The sequence below is a fragment of the Toxorhynchites rutilus genome, chromosome 3 (assembly GCF_029784135.1).
Source record: "Toxorhynchites rutilus septentrionalis strain SRP chromosome 3, ASM2978413v1, whole genome shotgun sequence".
NCBI lineage: Eukaryota > Metazoa > Arthropoda > Insecta > Diptera > Culicidae > Toxorhynchites > Toxorhynchites rutilus.
The window spans coordinates 212,859,023-212,877,561 of NC_073746.1; the positions used below are offsets into that span (position 1 = coordinate 212,859,023).

The following is an 18,539-nucleotide window of genomic DNA, read 5'->3' on the forward strand; positions in this document are numbered from 1 at the left end:
AGCAGCATTTTGCTTCTTCATTTTGCTTACACTTCTCGAAACGCGTCTTTTGAGCTGTTTTGCATCACAAACAAAATTTGGTCGACTTAAGTTGGGCGCATTTATTTTGATCGTACATTAAAAAAAACAAATAAGACAGATTTCAAACGGAATTCCAGGGCAGGAGCTTTATACGGCAACCGGAAGGGGAATGATGGTAGCCATTTTCAAGCATGTGAAACTGTTAATGTTCACCAAGAAATCTCTTTACCTGTGGCTTGAAAAGCGGTATTTTAATTGCAACAGGGAATTTACTATTTTGGTCGGGTTTTGTATCATGTCCTCATGAAACAAATGCCATGAAGTGGTGGCAGCCGTTTTTTCGTATAATATAATAATTTGAATTTCATATAGAAAAATTATTTGCTTGTTGATGAATTATAAATTCTAAAAAAAATTACCAAATTTTGATCGTAACACCTTCTAGTAAGGAAAACAGCTATAGCTGTATCTAAACCACGGTAAGCTTTCCCTAATACAATACGTCCATACGTCTTGTATCGTAGTTCATTAATTGTTATGATTTTGGAAATTTATTGATAAACTTTTTGATGTAAAGTATTTATTTCGGAAAAAATTCCGTTTTTGGATGCATATCGTGGAAACGTTGCATCGCAGGAGGAGAGATCACACTCTCTCCCGAAAGATTAATGACCTTCCAGTTGATTTGTTATTTTCTTCTCCAGTGGGCAATTCTATAATTCCACCTATCCTTCCGGTAGCCGCTGGTGGGGGAGGATCGAAACAAGACACTTACCTCATCTGAAAAACGGCGATACTCTTCATCCTCTGGTTGCCGTGCGACCACTTGTAGCAGCGCTGTGTAAGCGTTTTTCGCTCTCATATTGCGCTCCTCCGTGTCGTTCCTCATGTACCAGGGTGGCTTCTTGGTGGCGGCCATACTGTTCCCGGAATCACATTTAATAAATATGGAACGGGAGACGAACAAAACGATATTTCAGATAAATCAAGGTTCAATTTTATGCCTGCTTATCCTTGTGAATAAACAGGATCATACTCGCCTTGTTACAATATACAGAGGGTAGACAAAAAGAATGAGATTAACACAATTTTGTGAACTACAGATACCTATCGGAAAATAAACTTGTATAGATATAACTGGTTGCATTTGACGGGTAAATTAATCTAAGTTTATTAACCTGTTTCTGACTTTGGGGTTGGTAGTGAAAATTAGAGGGTTGAATATCCAATGCAACCACTTGCATCTAAATAAGTATATTTTCCTAAGAGTTATGACTGTCTGAACATTGATAACATTTTTATAGTGTCATTCTTTTTGTCTATCTCCTGCTGTTTTATTGAACAAGTTGTCTGTCTGCGAATTTTTGTGGGATATCAAGGAATCAATTGGAAACCCGAGGGAAGCAGAATTTACCTGCTGAAGATATCAATATTGAAGAAAACGTATTCTCCGCTGTCAACCATGTTTAATTCGGCTGCTGCCAGCATTATCTCACGGATGGTTGTTGGACTGGCACACATGATGACAACTGTAAGTATAATGAAAATAAAACCAAAATGAATTCAGTGTGTACTATGGAAGTTAAACATTCAGTGATGAACGAAGAAATATTTGGAATAAAATAGAACTGAGACAACTCGATTAGCACTTTGTTGTCTTAACGGAAGTATGTATAGTAATTACAAGTCATTTTATTCTATATTGATCCTGGAACATAAAGTTTTATAAAATAATTAAATCGTGTCGATAAAGGTGTGTTTTGTATTTGACTATAAAAGTAAAGGTTAACAAATTTAGACGAATATTTACCGTTTAATACCTGCGTGCGGAGCACATCCTTCTTTATCAAAACTATTGACGATATAGCACAGACGTTTCAGCAGGCTTCGATAAACTCAATAATGAAATCGTGATAGCAAAACTCGAACGTCTCGGTTATTCGTCTACGTTACTCGATTGGCTTATTAGGTTTATTGGCTTATTGTTCGTTGAACTAAAAATGTGTTTGATCGTTAAAGACAATTTCTCGATAGAACAAAGGAAAAATACACACACACACACACAAAATATTAAAATTCAAAAATTTGAAAGTGTTGTTCGTATGTAAAACCTTTATAATTAAATGGCAATGAAAACTACTCAATTTTAATTCTGTCAAAAACAGCCGTACAGCAAAAAATCACCCGTTACAATCCCGCTTTAGCAATGATCGAAATTGAATTTAGCAATGCAATCCTTGGCATCGTTTTCCGTACTAATATAGACGGTTCACCCAGATTTATGTAACGCGAATGAAAATTGATGTATATATTTCTGCTCCATTTCCAAACAGCGGTATCGTAAAGCACTTTCAAACTCTTATGCTTGTCAGCGTGTACTCGCAAATAGTTTCATAGAAGCTTTTGTTTCACTAATGGAAGTGCAATCAACTAAGAATGGTACAACTCCAGCATGCAAACGCCTTGCTGGAGCACAGCGATGAAGCGAGTTTAAGAGAGAGACCTAGGAAGCGCACGCGGAAAGCTTGGCGAGGCCAATATATGAGCATGTATGCGCCTATGTTTTTGCTGATTTTATATATGGGAGGTAATAAAATTTCTAGAGTCAGAAACTGAATGCCGCGATGCATGCGTACTGAAAAAATACCTGTCTCGGTGGTATTAAAAAGGTGGTTGGGTGCTCTTTGTGACAGGCATGGTCAAGTGGTTTGTGGTGTCAGTCTGAGGTGCTTTTTATCACCACAAGAAGATTCTCTCATCTTCACAAGCTACGATGGTATCTGTGAACTTATCACATAAAACATAAGCGTGTTACTTTTTCTATTTTGAAGTATTGTTTGGGCTCATTTGGGATATTCAAAGTGTGGCAAAAAATCGACCGTACATAAAAATAATCACATCACATTACTTTTAGTTTTCGTCAAATCCTTGCCATTTATTTTCTAAACATTATTTCATATAAATATGACGATGTTTTACAGAACATATCCAAAAATCAAAGATGTAATTTTCATTGTTTATGAGGTAAGATTTTTCAAAGTGTTGAAAGTTGAAAATTTTCAAAAATTACGACAAAAATCATCGAATCAAATAACATGTTAAAAAAAATTCTATATAACGTTCTCTATCTCTAAACCATGTAAACTATTTATGGCTTTATTTTGATATTTTTTTTTTATCCCATTTTTTTATTTCAGGCTCATTAGCATTTTAGCTGTAACAGAGCCGAATTTTAATCGTGTACATGTCACATGGTTATCATATCTATAATTATAGCACATTACATTACACAGTTGCCATTCGCCAGTATTCCTTCTATACCATTGCATATGGTACATTTACACAGTAGCCATTTAGGCGTAAGAGTATTCTGTATTGTATTTTTCTTCCATTATCCAGTTAGACCACCGGACAGCGGAGAAAGTTGATTGATCATTGTTGAGCTATTTATAGAACAGCAGCCTGATGTGTCTTGCAGAGCAGAGCAGTAGGTTAAAAGTAGGTTAAAAAATACATGGTTCCGATTTCGCCAAAAATCATTCACGGTTTGCGCATTATAAAATGTGTTCTAAAACTGGTTAATAACCATGAAAAAAATCGGCTCAAACGTAAAACAAAGCTTTATTGTACGTATTAGCTTTAAGTGTTAATGAAAATCGCTTTTAAAATTATTTTTGTTGTATTTTCATGAACATTCTTTTTCATATATAGAGGGGCTAGTTGGTCACACAAATTGATCGTTTGAGAACAACGCATATAACTTTTTCAGGTATGCTGTGTTTCATTACGCAAGCTATAAACAAATATAGAAGGCATATGTTTTACTGCTAAACGCAGTGTATTTGAAACGAGACAACCACCACACAAACCACTTGCAATATAATTGTCATATTTATATGTTTTGTTGTAAAATTTTCATTAAATATAATAAACGCTAACATTGAATATCAGAACTCACAATAATGCATTGAGTAATTTAGCATACCTGGAGGCTATTTCTATATACTTTGGGCGAACGGTACAACGGTCATCAAAACAAATGCAAGCAAGAATGCAAGCGATTGTGCGTCGCAGGGATGCCAGGTGTTTCTTTCGAAAGTCTTGACATGGTACGAGTAAATGTCTTCACTATAATATCGGAGGAATTTTTTTCACACAAACAGAACTGTGACAACTCTATTTGTTTATTCCAGCTTTAAAATTTTGGTTGTAACTCAAACCATATCCATGAAACTAATTGTAGAAAAGGTATGTAACCGGAAAACCTTCGATTTGTGAAGTGGTTGTTTGAAAGATCTAGATTACTCTATTGTATATCAGGGCCACAATAATAGAAATTCAATGTCACAATCATTCGAATTATCGAGCGCAAATGAACCAATGTTTTCTAGACCTAGATGTATTCAGACCGCTTCGTTCGCTGATACCGAAGCCCTACTTTTTTGACGATATTTTCGGCCAATAGTTAGAATTTCATGGAAATAATATCTTTTAAAAATCCACGTACGCTATCATACTGAAACTTCTTCACATATTTCATAATGTCTTCAAAATGTCTTCACAAAATCAAATGTCTTCAAAATGAAGACATGTATTCATACCTGGCATCTCTGGTTCGCCACAAAGTGGAAGAGAGACGAAATCGCTAGAAAAGATTATCTGACTGATTTTCAACGATGATAATTTGAAACTTTCATTAATTTGTTTTATTACTTGCTACATGATATTAGTTAACTGTTTTTGTTTTGATTTAATTAATTTATTTATAATGAAGAAAACTTCTAATGGAGAAACGCTTATTATTTGCTCAAAAATAACATGCCTATTATTGACCAATTTACCCCGTGTGTGGGGTTAGTTGGTCAATTTATTCTGAAATACAAAGACGTTAAATAAAAGAAAAATGTCAAATAATTGATTATCTGGTTATATTTCATTGGAAGGGTAAAAGGTAAGCTTCATTGTGGTACATAACATTCTAACGCAAAACTTCGTACTACAAAGTTATAACCAAATTTATTCAAAAATGACCGACTAGCCCCGCCGTACCCTAATTGGTGTGCAGTATCATATTATATTTATTTATCGACATCTTTGACACAAAGTCACACAGATTGGTTACGGACACTTAATACTATTCTTAAAAACTACCCTATTAACGTCAAAATCAAAAAATCTACACACGTCATTAAAAAGTCTGCAGCATCTGTCAAGTGGGCTATCGTAGCCATAGGCAGTACGATGTCTTCGAATCCATAAAAAGCTAGTATTGCGAAGCTGGCGGGCTGGAGCATGGAAATCGATGTCCTGTAGCAGACTACTGCAGTCAATATAATGACGAATGACGTCAAAAACGAAGAGTCTCTGTGAAAAGTCTCGTCGATTCGATAGCGTTTGCAGTCCGATGAGCGCACATCTCTGCTCGTATGGAGGCAAATTTTCAGTGCTAGACCATGGAAGTCGGCGTAACACAAATCTTATGAATCGTTTTTGAATCCGTTCAATTCGTGAAACGTGGACAGCATTGTATAGAGCCCAAACTTGTACTCCATATTCTAGAACACTACAAACCAACGAACAATACAATGTTTTAAGCGCATAAACCTCGTCGAACTGCGCAGTGTTGCGGCGTAAAAATCCAGACATGGCATTGGCCTTCGCGATCGACATGGATATATGTTCGTTGAATCGTAGTTTGCTGTCCAACATCAGTCCAAGATCGTTTATAGAATCCACTCTTGTAAGCGTCAACTGGTCCATCGAATATTCGAATCTGATCGGCGACTGACCACGGGTGAAGATGATGCATTTGGCTGTGTTTACTTGCATGCCGTTCAACTGACACCACGTTATTAACCGAGCAATATCAGTTTGAAGTGCACAGCAATCTAGCATCGAGTTGATCGTACGGTATAACTTAAGATCATCAGTGTATAGCAACTTACAGGAGCTTAAGTGGTCACAAACGTAGTTGATGAATAAAACGAAGATAAGAGGTCCCAAGTGACTGCCTTGCGGAACACCTTATGGTATTTCGAAGATCTCATATTTGGCATCATGAACCTTAACGAAGGCCTTCCTACATGATAAGTAAGAGTTCAGCCAGCGAACAATCCACGGAGGCAGACCAAGGCGATTCAGTTTTGAAATGGCAAGATTGTGAGGTACTTTATCGAAAGCCTTCGAAAAGTCTATGTACACGGTGTCTACTTGCTGACGCTTCTCAATGCTGCGAATAACTGTGCTGGTGAAGGTCATCAAGTTAGAGGTAGTCGAGCGCTTTTTCATGAATCCATGTTGAGAATCTGAGATCATTGACCGAACTGTTGAATACATCTTGTCGTGCAAAAGTCGTTCTAGCACCTTGGTCAAACAGCTCAAGATTGAAATGGGTCGATAATTTTCCACGTTGTGCGTATTACCAGCCTTGAAGATCGGAGTGATTGATGCCATCCATAAGGGAGCGGTTAACGATGCGGCACAGTTCTTGACGAAGGATGGTGGAATATAGTCCGGACCTGGACCTTTCGATGCATCAACCGAACGGAGAGCTTCAAAAATATCGGCGCGACTGAAGTGAGGCTGTTGCATGCGAATATCATAGCTTGGTAATTGATCAACATACAGCTGCGACGGAGGAACCTCAGCATGCTCGAAAACGCTACGGAAGAGCTACGGAGTTTTGGGTGCCATAAGTTACATCTAGCGGAATACCAGGTGATTTTTTGCGAGCATTCACAAACGACCAGAAAGCTGATGGATTTTCTCTAAGGCCAGTCTGAAGCCGATCAATGTACTCCCTAAAGCGAAATTCATGCAGACTACTGTACTCGGCTTCCGCGAGCTGTACATCATATTTTCTTTCAGCAGTCCTAGAGCGAAAGTAACGTTTTCGGGCCTTACGCAGACGGTTTCGCAGGTTACGCAATTGGGGATTCCACCATGGTTGTTAGAGATTCGTAGAAGGCTTTCGAGTCTTTATCGGTACCAAATCATGGATTATCCCGTAAATATTGTCATAAAACACGGATAAGACATCGTCCACGGTAGGAAGGTTAAGTAACCGTTCCCAATCCAATGCCACTACTCTCGAGTTAATAGCTTCGAAATCGCACCGAGCAAAGTTATGCTCACAGTAAGCTCCGGAATCGGATGACTGATGATCTTCTATACGGATATCCACCTTCAGTATGAACGGTTTATGGTGACGGTCAACATTTAAAATAGCGGAAGGCGGCTCGAACAGCTGATGGGAGTGCGGATCACTGACGAGTACCAGGTCGAGAAGCTTGCCATTCACGTTGGTAAGATCGTTGATTTGTCTGAGTCCTGTAGACAATAAAGACTCAACTAGAGCAACCTCCTGTTCGGATGAGGCATTGAGCGGCAAAAATCATTGTACATCTTCATCAAAATTCAATGCCAAATTGGGCAAATTATAATCACCCGAGACGATAGTCGCGTCTCGAGGGCTGGCCATTTCGAGTAACTGTAGGACGGTATCGGCATGTTTAGTATAGATATCGAGATGGCTGCAAGGACGGATATATATGCAACACAGGAACAGCGATTCGCGTGGAAGAATGACTTGCACAGTTACTTGCTCGAGATACTCGCAGTCTTCAAGATGTACGGTTTTACAATTCAGCTCAGACTTCACGGCAATCAGAACACCGCCGCCATGTCGAAGTGCACTAGTGCGGGGATTCCGGTCGCATCGGTAGATGGAGTAATTTTTTGCGAGCTCAGCATTCGACATGTTTCAGTGAATACCACAACGTCGAAGTCACAAGAAAGGAGGGAATAGAGAAGTGCGTTTGTTTCTGTCCTTAATCCACGAACGTTCTGGTAATATATGATCAAGTTAGCGTGGCTGATAACAGGAACGGTGACGTTCCCATGTTTACTGACTGAGGGTGGCGAAGATGTTACGTCGACGTTGAAGCTCCTGGGTCGGCTATTGGTGCTGGTTTCCAAAAATGCCGTGAGGTGGAACCATTATCCTCAAATTCTCGAAATTCGATCCCTTGCGGTCAAGTAGAGGGGTCCATTGCCTTTGTTGTTAGGTTTGGGTCAATACCCACCTTAAACGACACGAACGTCAACGTGTTCAACGGTCGGCCCTTGGGGATGAGTGATTTTGCCACTATAATTTTAAATATAATTTTAGGGAGTAACAAAATTTGAAAATTCCAATAAAGTAAAAAAAGCTGAATAAAACTGTGAAAATTAAAAAAAAATTAGATGTTTTGCCTGGCACCATCCTGAAGAAACTGAAAGGTTGGCAACTCTGTTACACAGTTACATTATTGAGTGTCAGTTAGTTAGTGTCAGTTACATTATTGAGTGTCGTTCGTTATGTAACAGGATAACATAGAGGGAAAGAGAAAAAAATGGATAAATAACAACGAAAGAGCACATTGAAAATATAAGAAGATGAAAACAGTGTACAGGATGCTTGCGGTAATTTTGCACAAAGTGATATATATCAACAAATAATTATTCTCAAATAGTATATGTTCTGAAATTTACTTTATTCATTTTATTTCAAACAATAAAGTATTTTTAAAGATTTTGTTCGAAAAAGTCGCCAACTGCAAGCTCGTTTTACATCGTCGCGATTGAGTGACGTTATTACCTTCATGATTTTTACTTTAGCGATCCAATTGTTGTGTGAGGGTCTTTATTAGTGTCCCGTTCAACGACGCCTCATACAAAATAATTCAAGGGATTGATATCGGAGCTGCTAGGCGGCCGAACTTCCTTCTTCCAAAGTTCTGGAACATTTTCCGCAAGCCATTTTTGCCCATCCCCAGGCCATTTCTATGTAGTACAATGCTCTTTTCGACACGTTTACGAGTTGAATTACATCGTTTACACACATTCTGGTGCGAAGAAAATTGACTACAGAACAATGAATATCCTCTTATGTCGCCCTATTTCTCTCGTTGACAGCTGTAATTTGATTACGGATAACTTGAAGCATTGGCTTTCCATTGATGTCAAATTTGTTGTAATCATACTACACAGGGCCGACGTACAGCTATTTCAATTGCAGTGCAAAATTACCGCACGCAGCCTGTATAGACAAACATAACACAATATAATCGTTTTCGACTACTACAACTATTCCTATTCAATTTTGCGTTCTTCGGAATCAATATTCATGAGAAACTAAGATAAGAAATATGCCGGCGTTGCGTACGTTGCACATACGTGTTGAAAGACAGATAATACATAAGAAGAATAATCATTGCAACGATAGGTTCTATCTAATAAGACATCCGTATTGCAATAAAGTTTCCTTCTTCCTTCTTCCTTCTTCCTTCTTCCTTCTTCCTTCTTCCTTCTTCCTTCTTCCTTCTTCCTTCTTCCTCCTTCCTTCTTCCTTCTTCCTTCTTCCTTCTTCCTTCTTCCTTCTTCCTTCTTCCTTCTTCCTTATTCCTTCTTCCTTCTTCCTTCTTCCTTCTTCCTTCTTCCTTCTTCCTTCTTCCTTCTTCCTTCTTCCTTCTTCCTTCTTCCTTCTTCCTTCTTCCTTCTTCCTTCTTCCTTCTTCCTTCTTCCTTCTTCCTTCTTCCTTCTTCCTTCTTCCTTCTTCCTTCTTCCTTCTTCCTTCTTCCTTCTTCCTTCTTCCTTCTTCCTTCTTCCTTCTTCCTTCTTCCTTCTTCCTTCTTCCTTCTTCCTTCTTCCTTCTTCCTTCTTCTTCGATGGATTGAGCCAGTCTTTCTTGAATAAAATAAACAACCTTTGCTAAATGTTTGTGACTTTGCATTCATTTTCGAAAATATCTGTTTACTTTAGAACGTACCTTAGGTTCGGGATCTCGTGAACACGACATTTTTTTCGGTGATCAATTAACTTCACACAATTTTCAAATTGCTAGACTTATAGACTTTTTGAGTAATATAGCTTAAATTCACGAATGCCGAGAAACATGGCTACCTCATGGCTATCCTATTTTGTGATTTTGTGATTTGCAATTGTGTAGTTTTTACTAATTTCACAAGTCAAATAATTTAGGTATATTTGCAATTAAATCAAAGATTGATAGCTGACGGACATAGAGATCGATGTTTACCAGAACAAGACAGGCTTCGGGGGGTGGCTAATGGTGGTTCATTTCGCGGCACGAATTTTCCGGACAACTCATAATAATCGATTTCATAGCAATGATTTTTTCACCAAACGTTTGCAGCTGCTACCCCTCGTATTGAAGGACTGGATTGTACGTTGTTTTAGGACACAATCGGAGAAACATCTGATGCATCTGTTTACCGTTATTTTGAAATGGCGATGTGCCAAACATCCCTTTTGACTGTTTATTTATCGGAGATTAAACCCTATCCTTGAAATTCAAAAAGGTCTGCTCGGATCGAGTTTGTATTTTATATTTGCCTCGAGCGTAGTGGAGTTATCTATCATATGTAAATATGAGAGTTGTAATATATGTAGAACATTGCAAACATATCGAGTTTAATTGATTTGATATTCCGCTTGATCTCAGCAAATGAACATTTTGTAACTTTCTTGTTTATCATCCGACAAATGTATGAGAACGTATACTTGTACCGATAAAACAAGTAGAGCGATGAATGAGCAAAATGATGTTTTCATGGGGATTCCTGTAACACCTGACGAAAATATTGCTAACATTATTGACAAAACAATCAAGTGCTTTGATGTGCAGTTAAAAACATGATCTATAATGTCTGCCTCCAGATTACATTCGAAAAAAATTTCCAGCAATGCGCTGATTCCTATTAAAGTTATTTTTAATGAAGCATCCGACAAAGAAATTTTCCTGGGCAAGAAAAAACAGATAGGTAAATTATTGTCAACAGCAATTGATCCTTTACTAATGTTAAATGCCAGACCAACTTCTATTTCCATTCGCGATGAGCTAAGTCCACTCACTTCCGAACTTCTCCACGAGTTGCGTGTATCCCAGGAAATACTGAAAATCAAATATGTTTGACCTGGTAGAAATGGAACAGTTCTAGTAAAGAAGCGGGATGGCGATAGACCTGACATTGTTAAAAACAGAAATTACCTTAGCAAATTAATATCTCGTTATTTGAATGGGGTCGAGACACCTTCGCCAAAGAGGAAGAGATTGGACAATCACGCTTTTTAAATTTCTTGACATTCCTATTTTTTTTCTTTCTTTAAATACTTGACTATTATAACAAAAATGGCTAATGTAAATGATTCCAACTTTCAACATGATAACGCAAATGATTTGAACATTAGTAGGACACTTTTTGAGAATACTCCAGTGGAACGTACGTGGGATAAATGACCTAGATAAATTTGACAATATAGTTTTATTCTTAAGTCAGTGTGAAATGTCGATAGATGTTATCGTAATTGGCGAAACTTGGCTCAAACCTGAACTTTGCTCACTTTATAGTATAAAAGGATATAGTGCAACCTTCTCTTGCCGGGAAGTATCGGCTGGAGGCTTAGCTGTCTTTGTAAAAAAATCAATCAGACAGAGCTGTCAATTAATGATCAGTATTTCGACATTCTAAGTGTTTATCGTCCCCCTCTTTTGATTTCAACATATTTTATGACTTCTTGGAAAGCAGACTATACTCCTCAAAATCGAGACCATTTTTAGTTGTAGGTGATGTAAATGTTCCTGTGAATCTTTCAACGAATAGTCTTGTAATTCGATACAGTAATCTCCTTCAGTCTTTAGGTTTCATATGTTCCAATACGCTTATTACTCGCCCGGTAAGCATTAATATATTAGACCATGTTGATCATGTAATGATACAGTGTTTTCCAATTTAAGTGATCACTCTTTAATAGTGTCTTCATTGCAACTATACGGTTGTAAAGTTAAACTACTATCAGAATGCTCAAGAATCGTTTCTGTTGAGGCGAATATCAAAGGGAATGTTTGCCCTTGGATGTCCTACGATCTATGGAAGCTGGTATAATTGAAAAATAGATATTTGAAGAAGGTTAAAAATAGACCCGCAAAATAGATTCGCATCTCCAACAGATGTTAAATCAAGTATCTAAAAAACACAAATTGAAAAAAAGAGGTGTAAAAATGCATATTATCAACAAATTTTGAGCAACACAAATCAGCCCAACATGTGGAAAACAATGAACTCTATTTTAGGAGAGCTAAAACTAAAGATAAATCTCAAGTTAGCCTGATTCATAATGGTAGTGAGTTTACAAATAATAATGATGTATGTCAAATTTTTCAATACTTTTTTTTTTACAAATATTGGCACTCAATTGTCTAGAGACATTACTAAGCGCGATGAAGACAACCCATTTATGTACTCACAATATATCCAGAACTCAATTTTCTTGTATCCGTCAAACCAGAATGAGGTAATTATGAGGCCTATTTCTAGATCTCAATAGATCACAATAGATCACCAAATAATAAAGAAAAAACAGATAGGTAAATTATTGTCAACAGCAATTGATCCTTTACTAATGTTAAATGCCAAAAATTTTATTGGCAGCTTGAGATGCATTTTTGCCTTTGTCATATAGTACTGTAAAATATGTCGGATTTTCTCTTTATTTTGCTCCATATTTGCGACACTATAACTCACGAACGACTTAACTAAATAAAACACTGTCAAGGACTATATTATAGCGCAAAAATACCTTTCCAACAAACTATAGTATGACTCGATACAATGAATACAACTAGAACTACGCGCTTACAACGACACCTCGCGGAAATACCGCAGGACTTTTTTGACAGCCTAATATATATGTTTTTTGATTTGGTGAAAAATTTAGCATCACATCTATTAGGAGTAATATAAAAGTTTATGAGTAGAAGAAACTATTCAAAAATAGAAATTGAAGGAGAGCATATTTTTTTGACAAAGGCCGTAAAAACAATGTCCCCAAGGCCCCTTACAATGTCGGAATATACTTTGGTTGGTGCAAAGCATTTTTTCCTATATGGAATGTGTATGCCCATGAAATATTGTACATTTGTTAAGAAGAAAAGATTAAACTGAAGCTGAAATGATAAATCAGAAATTTTCAGATAACCAACCAATTCTCTTCAAAAATATCATTAAACTTGTTTACTAGGGTCTCACCTTCTCCATATCCTAGCATCACTTAGTGATCCAATTATAAGAGAGCAGTGGAATAAATAAAACAAAAAAAAAGTAAATATTTGGACAATTAATAATAAATATCAGGGAGCTTCCATAACTTTCATGTTTGTCTAATTGAATACAGCAGTTTATTTTGAGTTTTTCGCTATTATTTTCTGTTATCAGTTGATCCAATAAATTATATAATCTGCGCAGCCACACACCTTTGCCGTTTAAGTTCTCTAGCACTATCGTGAGAATCAAAATGTGATTCATCGCATCGTTTTCGAACGAAAAATACAATAACTCATTAATGGTTGAAACTAGTTGTATACATATTTCGCATAAATCGTATCGCATATTCTTACGCATGAGAGTGCTATGTTTAAAGCTGTTTCCAAAAAAAAAACAGTCTCAGTATATAAGATTCTCGTCGATCGCTATTTTATGGCAGATAATTATCATGCCAGGAAGAGTAAATTGGCTAATAAATTAGAAACCGCACGGCGCTCTCTCCACAGGTTGAGAATATTGTTATTTATATGCATTACGTGTGCGTGTGAAAAAAGTGGACATAATTTATATCTAAGCTTTGAATGGCCTGGACTTTCTGTGAAGAGAGCTTTTTTTAGGCTTCTTATTCGGGTCGATTACGTTAGCGGGACATTTAAAATCATATACATTAGAAGTTTTTTACCATAACCAAGAGAAAATCGAAACGACGAAATCCATGCAAAATGAAAATTTAAACTGGTATAGAAATATGTAGAATTGAAATTAAAAAAGGCGAAATAACGAGTTTCGTTAGAATAGCAGAATGAGCTGAGAATGAGAACTTGGAGTCCATTAATTTTTTGATTTATTTAGTTTGAGGCCTGTTTTTTTAAATATGGATCGCATGCAAGACTTATTGCAGTTCGCGCGAAAAACTTCCTCAATTTGATTTGTGCTTCGAATCATGACATGGGTTTACAAGCAAACTATAACTGATATAGACAGTGTCGATGAATGCCCTGGGCGTTCATTTATTTCATCCACTGTTTCTGGTTAAAAAATTTGAATATTTCCTAGTCATCTGAGCCTCATAACGGATGTTTATAATTTTTGTCCGGTCAAAATTTAATGCCATTGACTGCCTAACACCAATCAATTTGCAGAACATTCGTACAAAAATCTCAAAGTTTTAGCAACGGTAAACAAGCTGACGAAAGTTATTAGTCTTTGTGTGTCAGAGCCTTTATGGCTATTTCATCCTTTGGTAGTTTATCTTTATTGCCTTTCCGGGGTATTTCGGTATTTCCGTTACCGTACCGATGACCGGTTAGCTATCAAGCGACATTGCTAGAACTGCATGCTCATAAAGGAACCCGTTATTTGTACGATTTGTTCGATTTTACGGCGTCAACTTATCAATGAAGAGTATATTCGGCAGAACTCTAGAATACATTAACGGGGAAGGTGCAGTTCGAGAGTGATTTACAGTGGCTCGATTTACGAATCAGATTATCTACTCGATATTCGTAGTTTCGATGATAATATTTCATTTCATATGATGTACGGCTTTGACAAAATGAAAAATGTATTTGAAAACAAAAAGTTCTCACCCAAACTTGCTACCAAAACTACGCCTTCTATCGAATTCGCTAGAAACTTTCAAACATAAAGGACTACTAGTTAGTTATGATTTGCTTCATCGGAGTGCTTCCTCCACCTTTCTGTCACCTCAGGATCCCTTCACGATACTTCCATTATTATTGGTTTTTTGAGATATTTGGTTCAAATTTATTTTGTCGTTGATTAACTCTTAAGACGCGTCTATATTACGCCAATAAAGCCTTGGCCGCCCAGTAAAGCCGAATAAATGTGGTCGTACCACCCGCGCTTGCCGACGTGCCGAAACCCGACTCGAATCAAACCGAACCCAACCCGAAACAAGCGGGTCCGGTTCGAGAAAGTCAAACCAAAACAAAACGAAGTAAATTAGCGTTGACGACATTGTGCTTCGTGTGTTCGTGACGGCTTCGTGCATCCGATGGGACTTCGGCTTCGTGCACCCGATGGGGCGTCCATATTACATAACGAACCGAATATGCCGCCTGGTACAGGCCGATCGGCATCATTCGGCATAATGTGGGCGAACCTTTACATTTTAACACTATGCCGTTCGGCGACATCACAGTGGTTACGTGCGCAAAATAGCGACTCACTGCCGGCGATAGCACTTTAGTATCGTTTGCATTCTGTTGGTGTTTTGTTTGGTAACAATAACTTACACGCGACAACAAGTTTTATCTTCTTATAAGAAGGGGAGGTGGCGGTAGGGTTACCATCTGTCCTGATTTAGCAGGACATGATTTTAAGATCTATTTGGCGCATCCTGATTTATTTTTCATACTCTAGCCTTTGTCCTGATTTGCATGAGAAATTCAATTTTGTTGCAGAATCAGAATTATTTCCAGTGTATCATGCTTTTGAGTAAAATCTTTTTTGTTGAAGACCAAAGTTTTGTGAGCATATAAAAATAGCAGTTGGTTCTTCCACGAGATCTTTCAACTATTTTCATTTATAGATTTTGTTTCACTGGCCACGGTGATGTTTTTGTGTTTAGTCTCGATATCCCAAGTTAATTTTTCTTCATAGCGGGTTTTCGATTTAGTCATTTTGTTCAAACAGAAGTTTGAATCAACAATGAAACATTACTGATTAGGAAAAGCATATCCAAACGCCGAAACAATGCCAGAATATTCGATTGGCACCCACTTCCAAATTCATGTGGTGCAGAAATCCAGCCGCTCAGAAAAGTTAGGTTGCAGAAGATGTTCTTGCGTTTTATACCTGTGGCTTCTACTTCGGTACTATTGCACTTGATATTTGAAGACTCTGAAAAATCACCGGTGCTCGTAAAAAGACGCGTTTTTATTTATTTATATCTCAAATAATCACAATGGTTTTGTCATAATCGTAACTGTGACAGTTGTCCTGATTTTCAACTCCGACCAGATGATATCTCTGAATGGGGGGAATACAGACATGTTAAGAAGATCTTCAATTATATCTTTGAACAATTTTTAATCTTTAGTATAATACCTAAAGCGTTACATAGGGATTTTTGTAAATTCGAAAAATTGCCATTTTGGTTAAAGATGAGATATTTTTCATGAAAAATCGTTGTTTCGAAGCTCATAAAAATCGAAAAATTAGATATCAAAGAACGGCTATGTGCTTTAGATAATTCATTTTGACATACTGATAATATATTTCAGCTAAATCGGTCGAGTAGATCCTGAGATATCGATACCACCAGTTGGAAAAACATGGTTTCGAAAAAACGCGTTTAGAAATTCATAAAACAATTCTATATTCCTTGAGATGGCCTCATATTTTTGGCTGTAACTTTCCAACGAAATCAAATATCGTATAAAACTTATGGTTCTGAGGGCATAAGCTTCGCAAAAATGCAAAAAAACAAAAATTCGATTTTTTCGACTTTCCAGACCGAGCACACCCCCCACCCCAAAATGTAATTTGGTTTCGGTCATATGACCACCAGGGGTCCATGGGCACATATTTCGACCAGAATTGTCTCTGAGCTTTTCTAAAGTTGCTGACATGTTGGCATAGATCAGTGACATGACATAGCTCCTTAAAATAGAAATCCAGTAGCGTCAAATCGCATGAACGAGGCGGCCAATCGACAGGTCAATTTGCTGAAATAACACGTTCACCAAACTTACTTTAAATCTGTACAAGAATAGTTTTCCAACATGTCGCGTTAGCGCTATCCAATGACAGTAACATGACAGTTGTTCTCATCGACGAAGAAATACGGAAATCTTCGATGGTGATGTTGATCAAAAATTTAAAATCCAACAATATAAATTCAAAAATCAAAAACTTAAAAAATCGGAAGGTGTGATTCCTAAATTATACCGTTTGTAGAAGTTCTCTCGGTTGCATTCTCGGGTTTCTAGCGAAAGGCTTTCCGAAGTCGTAATTAGATTACTAATCGCGGCGGCGAGGGAAGTCTTTACGGGAGGCCTGGGGGGTGACTGGGAGGGCTACTATGGAATCAATAGGATCGGCGAAAAAGCGTACACGCGGTGAGTAATATAATATATCGCCGGGACAATTGATACTAGAGAGGTTTTCTTGGTGACCTTCTAAGGTTTCCCAAAAATAACTCTCCGTCGTCGCTAATGAAGCGTGATATCGAGGGCCTCATTACGAGCGTCGCTTCGCTGTGAGGGTGAGAAGATTTGTATGCAAGGTTATATACACTTCATGTCGTTTTCAATGTGAGGTGACGTTTGTGTGATGAATAACGGAACATATCACCGGATCGGTTGGTCTTGGAGGAGTTTTCTCGGTTACCTTCTCAGGTTTCCCACTATTGAATCTCCACCTTCTTCTTCTTGAATGGCGTTAACGTTCCCTGTGGAACTTCTGCGGTCTCAACGTATGCATTAACTAGCGTCATTTATTAATACTTAGTTGAGATTTCTTAAGCCAAATAACACGCCTTGAATGTATTCCGAGTGCAACCACAGTGCAAGTCGAAGGAAATTTCTTTGACGAAAAATCCCCCGGCCAGAACGGGAATCGAACCCGAACACCCGGCATGATAATGTGAGACGCTAACCACTCGGTCACGGGTGCTCGGGTGCAATCTCCACCTACGCGATTGAATTTCGATGAAAAGTACAAGCGATGAATACTAGAATATATTAATATAATATATTATATAAAATGTATCAATTTTACAGGTTTTCCTTCTCAGGATACCTAAAGCTAATCTCAGCTGCGTGTTGTAACACATGAGATATTCGGATTTTTGTTTTGTCGAGAGGTCAATTGTTCGCATTAATCAATCATAATCACATCACTTACCGCAGTGAATCCGGATTTTTCTTAACCATTCCCACTAACAACTATCCCTTCCATGATAAACGCTAGGGAACAACGCTATAGATCGTGGAACCGTAGCCGAGTGGTTAGCGTCTCACATTATCATGCTGGGTGTTCGGGTTTGATTCCCGTTCTGACCGGGGGATTTTTCGTCAATAAAATTTCATTCGACTTGCACTGTGGTCACGCGTATTCTAGTGCTTGCCCATCGGAATACATTCAAGGCGTGTTATTTGGCTTAAGAAATCTCAACTAAGTATTAACAAATGACGCTAGTTAATGCATACTTTGAGACGGCAAAAGTTCCATAGGGAACGTTAACGCCATTCAATATAATATAACCACGCTATAGAGGCGACCCTTCTGGTGTTCGGGCGGCGAATATCATACTAACATTCCTCCCCTTCCCCTGGTGACTGTAAGGACGTGGCCATCGTTGTTATTGACAATTTAAAGCTCGAATCACCGAAAATTGCACAACGAGAATGATTTGCTAGTCCCAAGCGTCATTCTTTGTGCAATTTG

General features: G+C 37.8%; 1 protein-coding gene across 6 annotated transcripts in view; it reads right to left on the bottom strand.

Moving 5' to 3' along the window:
* Positions 1 to 18,539, bottom strand: part of LOC129775632 (atrial natriuretic peptide receptor 1) — a 270,699-nt gene that overhangs the window by 21,825 nt on the left and 230,335 nt on the right. For 3 of the 6 annotated variants that reach the window (XM_055780595.1, XM_055780594.1, XM_055780592.1), the window contains 3 exons: positions 13,110 to 13,130; positions 1,436 to 1,550; positions 797 to 941 (listed from right to left, as the gene is read on the bottom strand). In XM_055780595.1, the coding sequence (XP_055636570.1) occupies positions 797 to 941; positions 1,436 to 1,550; positions 13,110 to 13,130 (281 nt within the window). The remainder of the gene's footprint in view (positions 1 to 796; positions 942 to 1,435; positions 1,551 to 13,109; positions 13,131 to 18,539) is intronic. The other 3 variants (XM_055780596.1, XM_055780597.1, XM_055780593.1) reach the window with 1 other exon arrangement.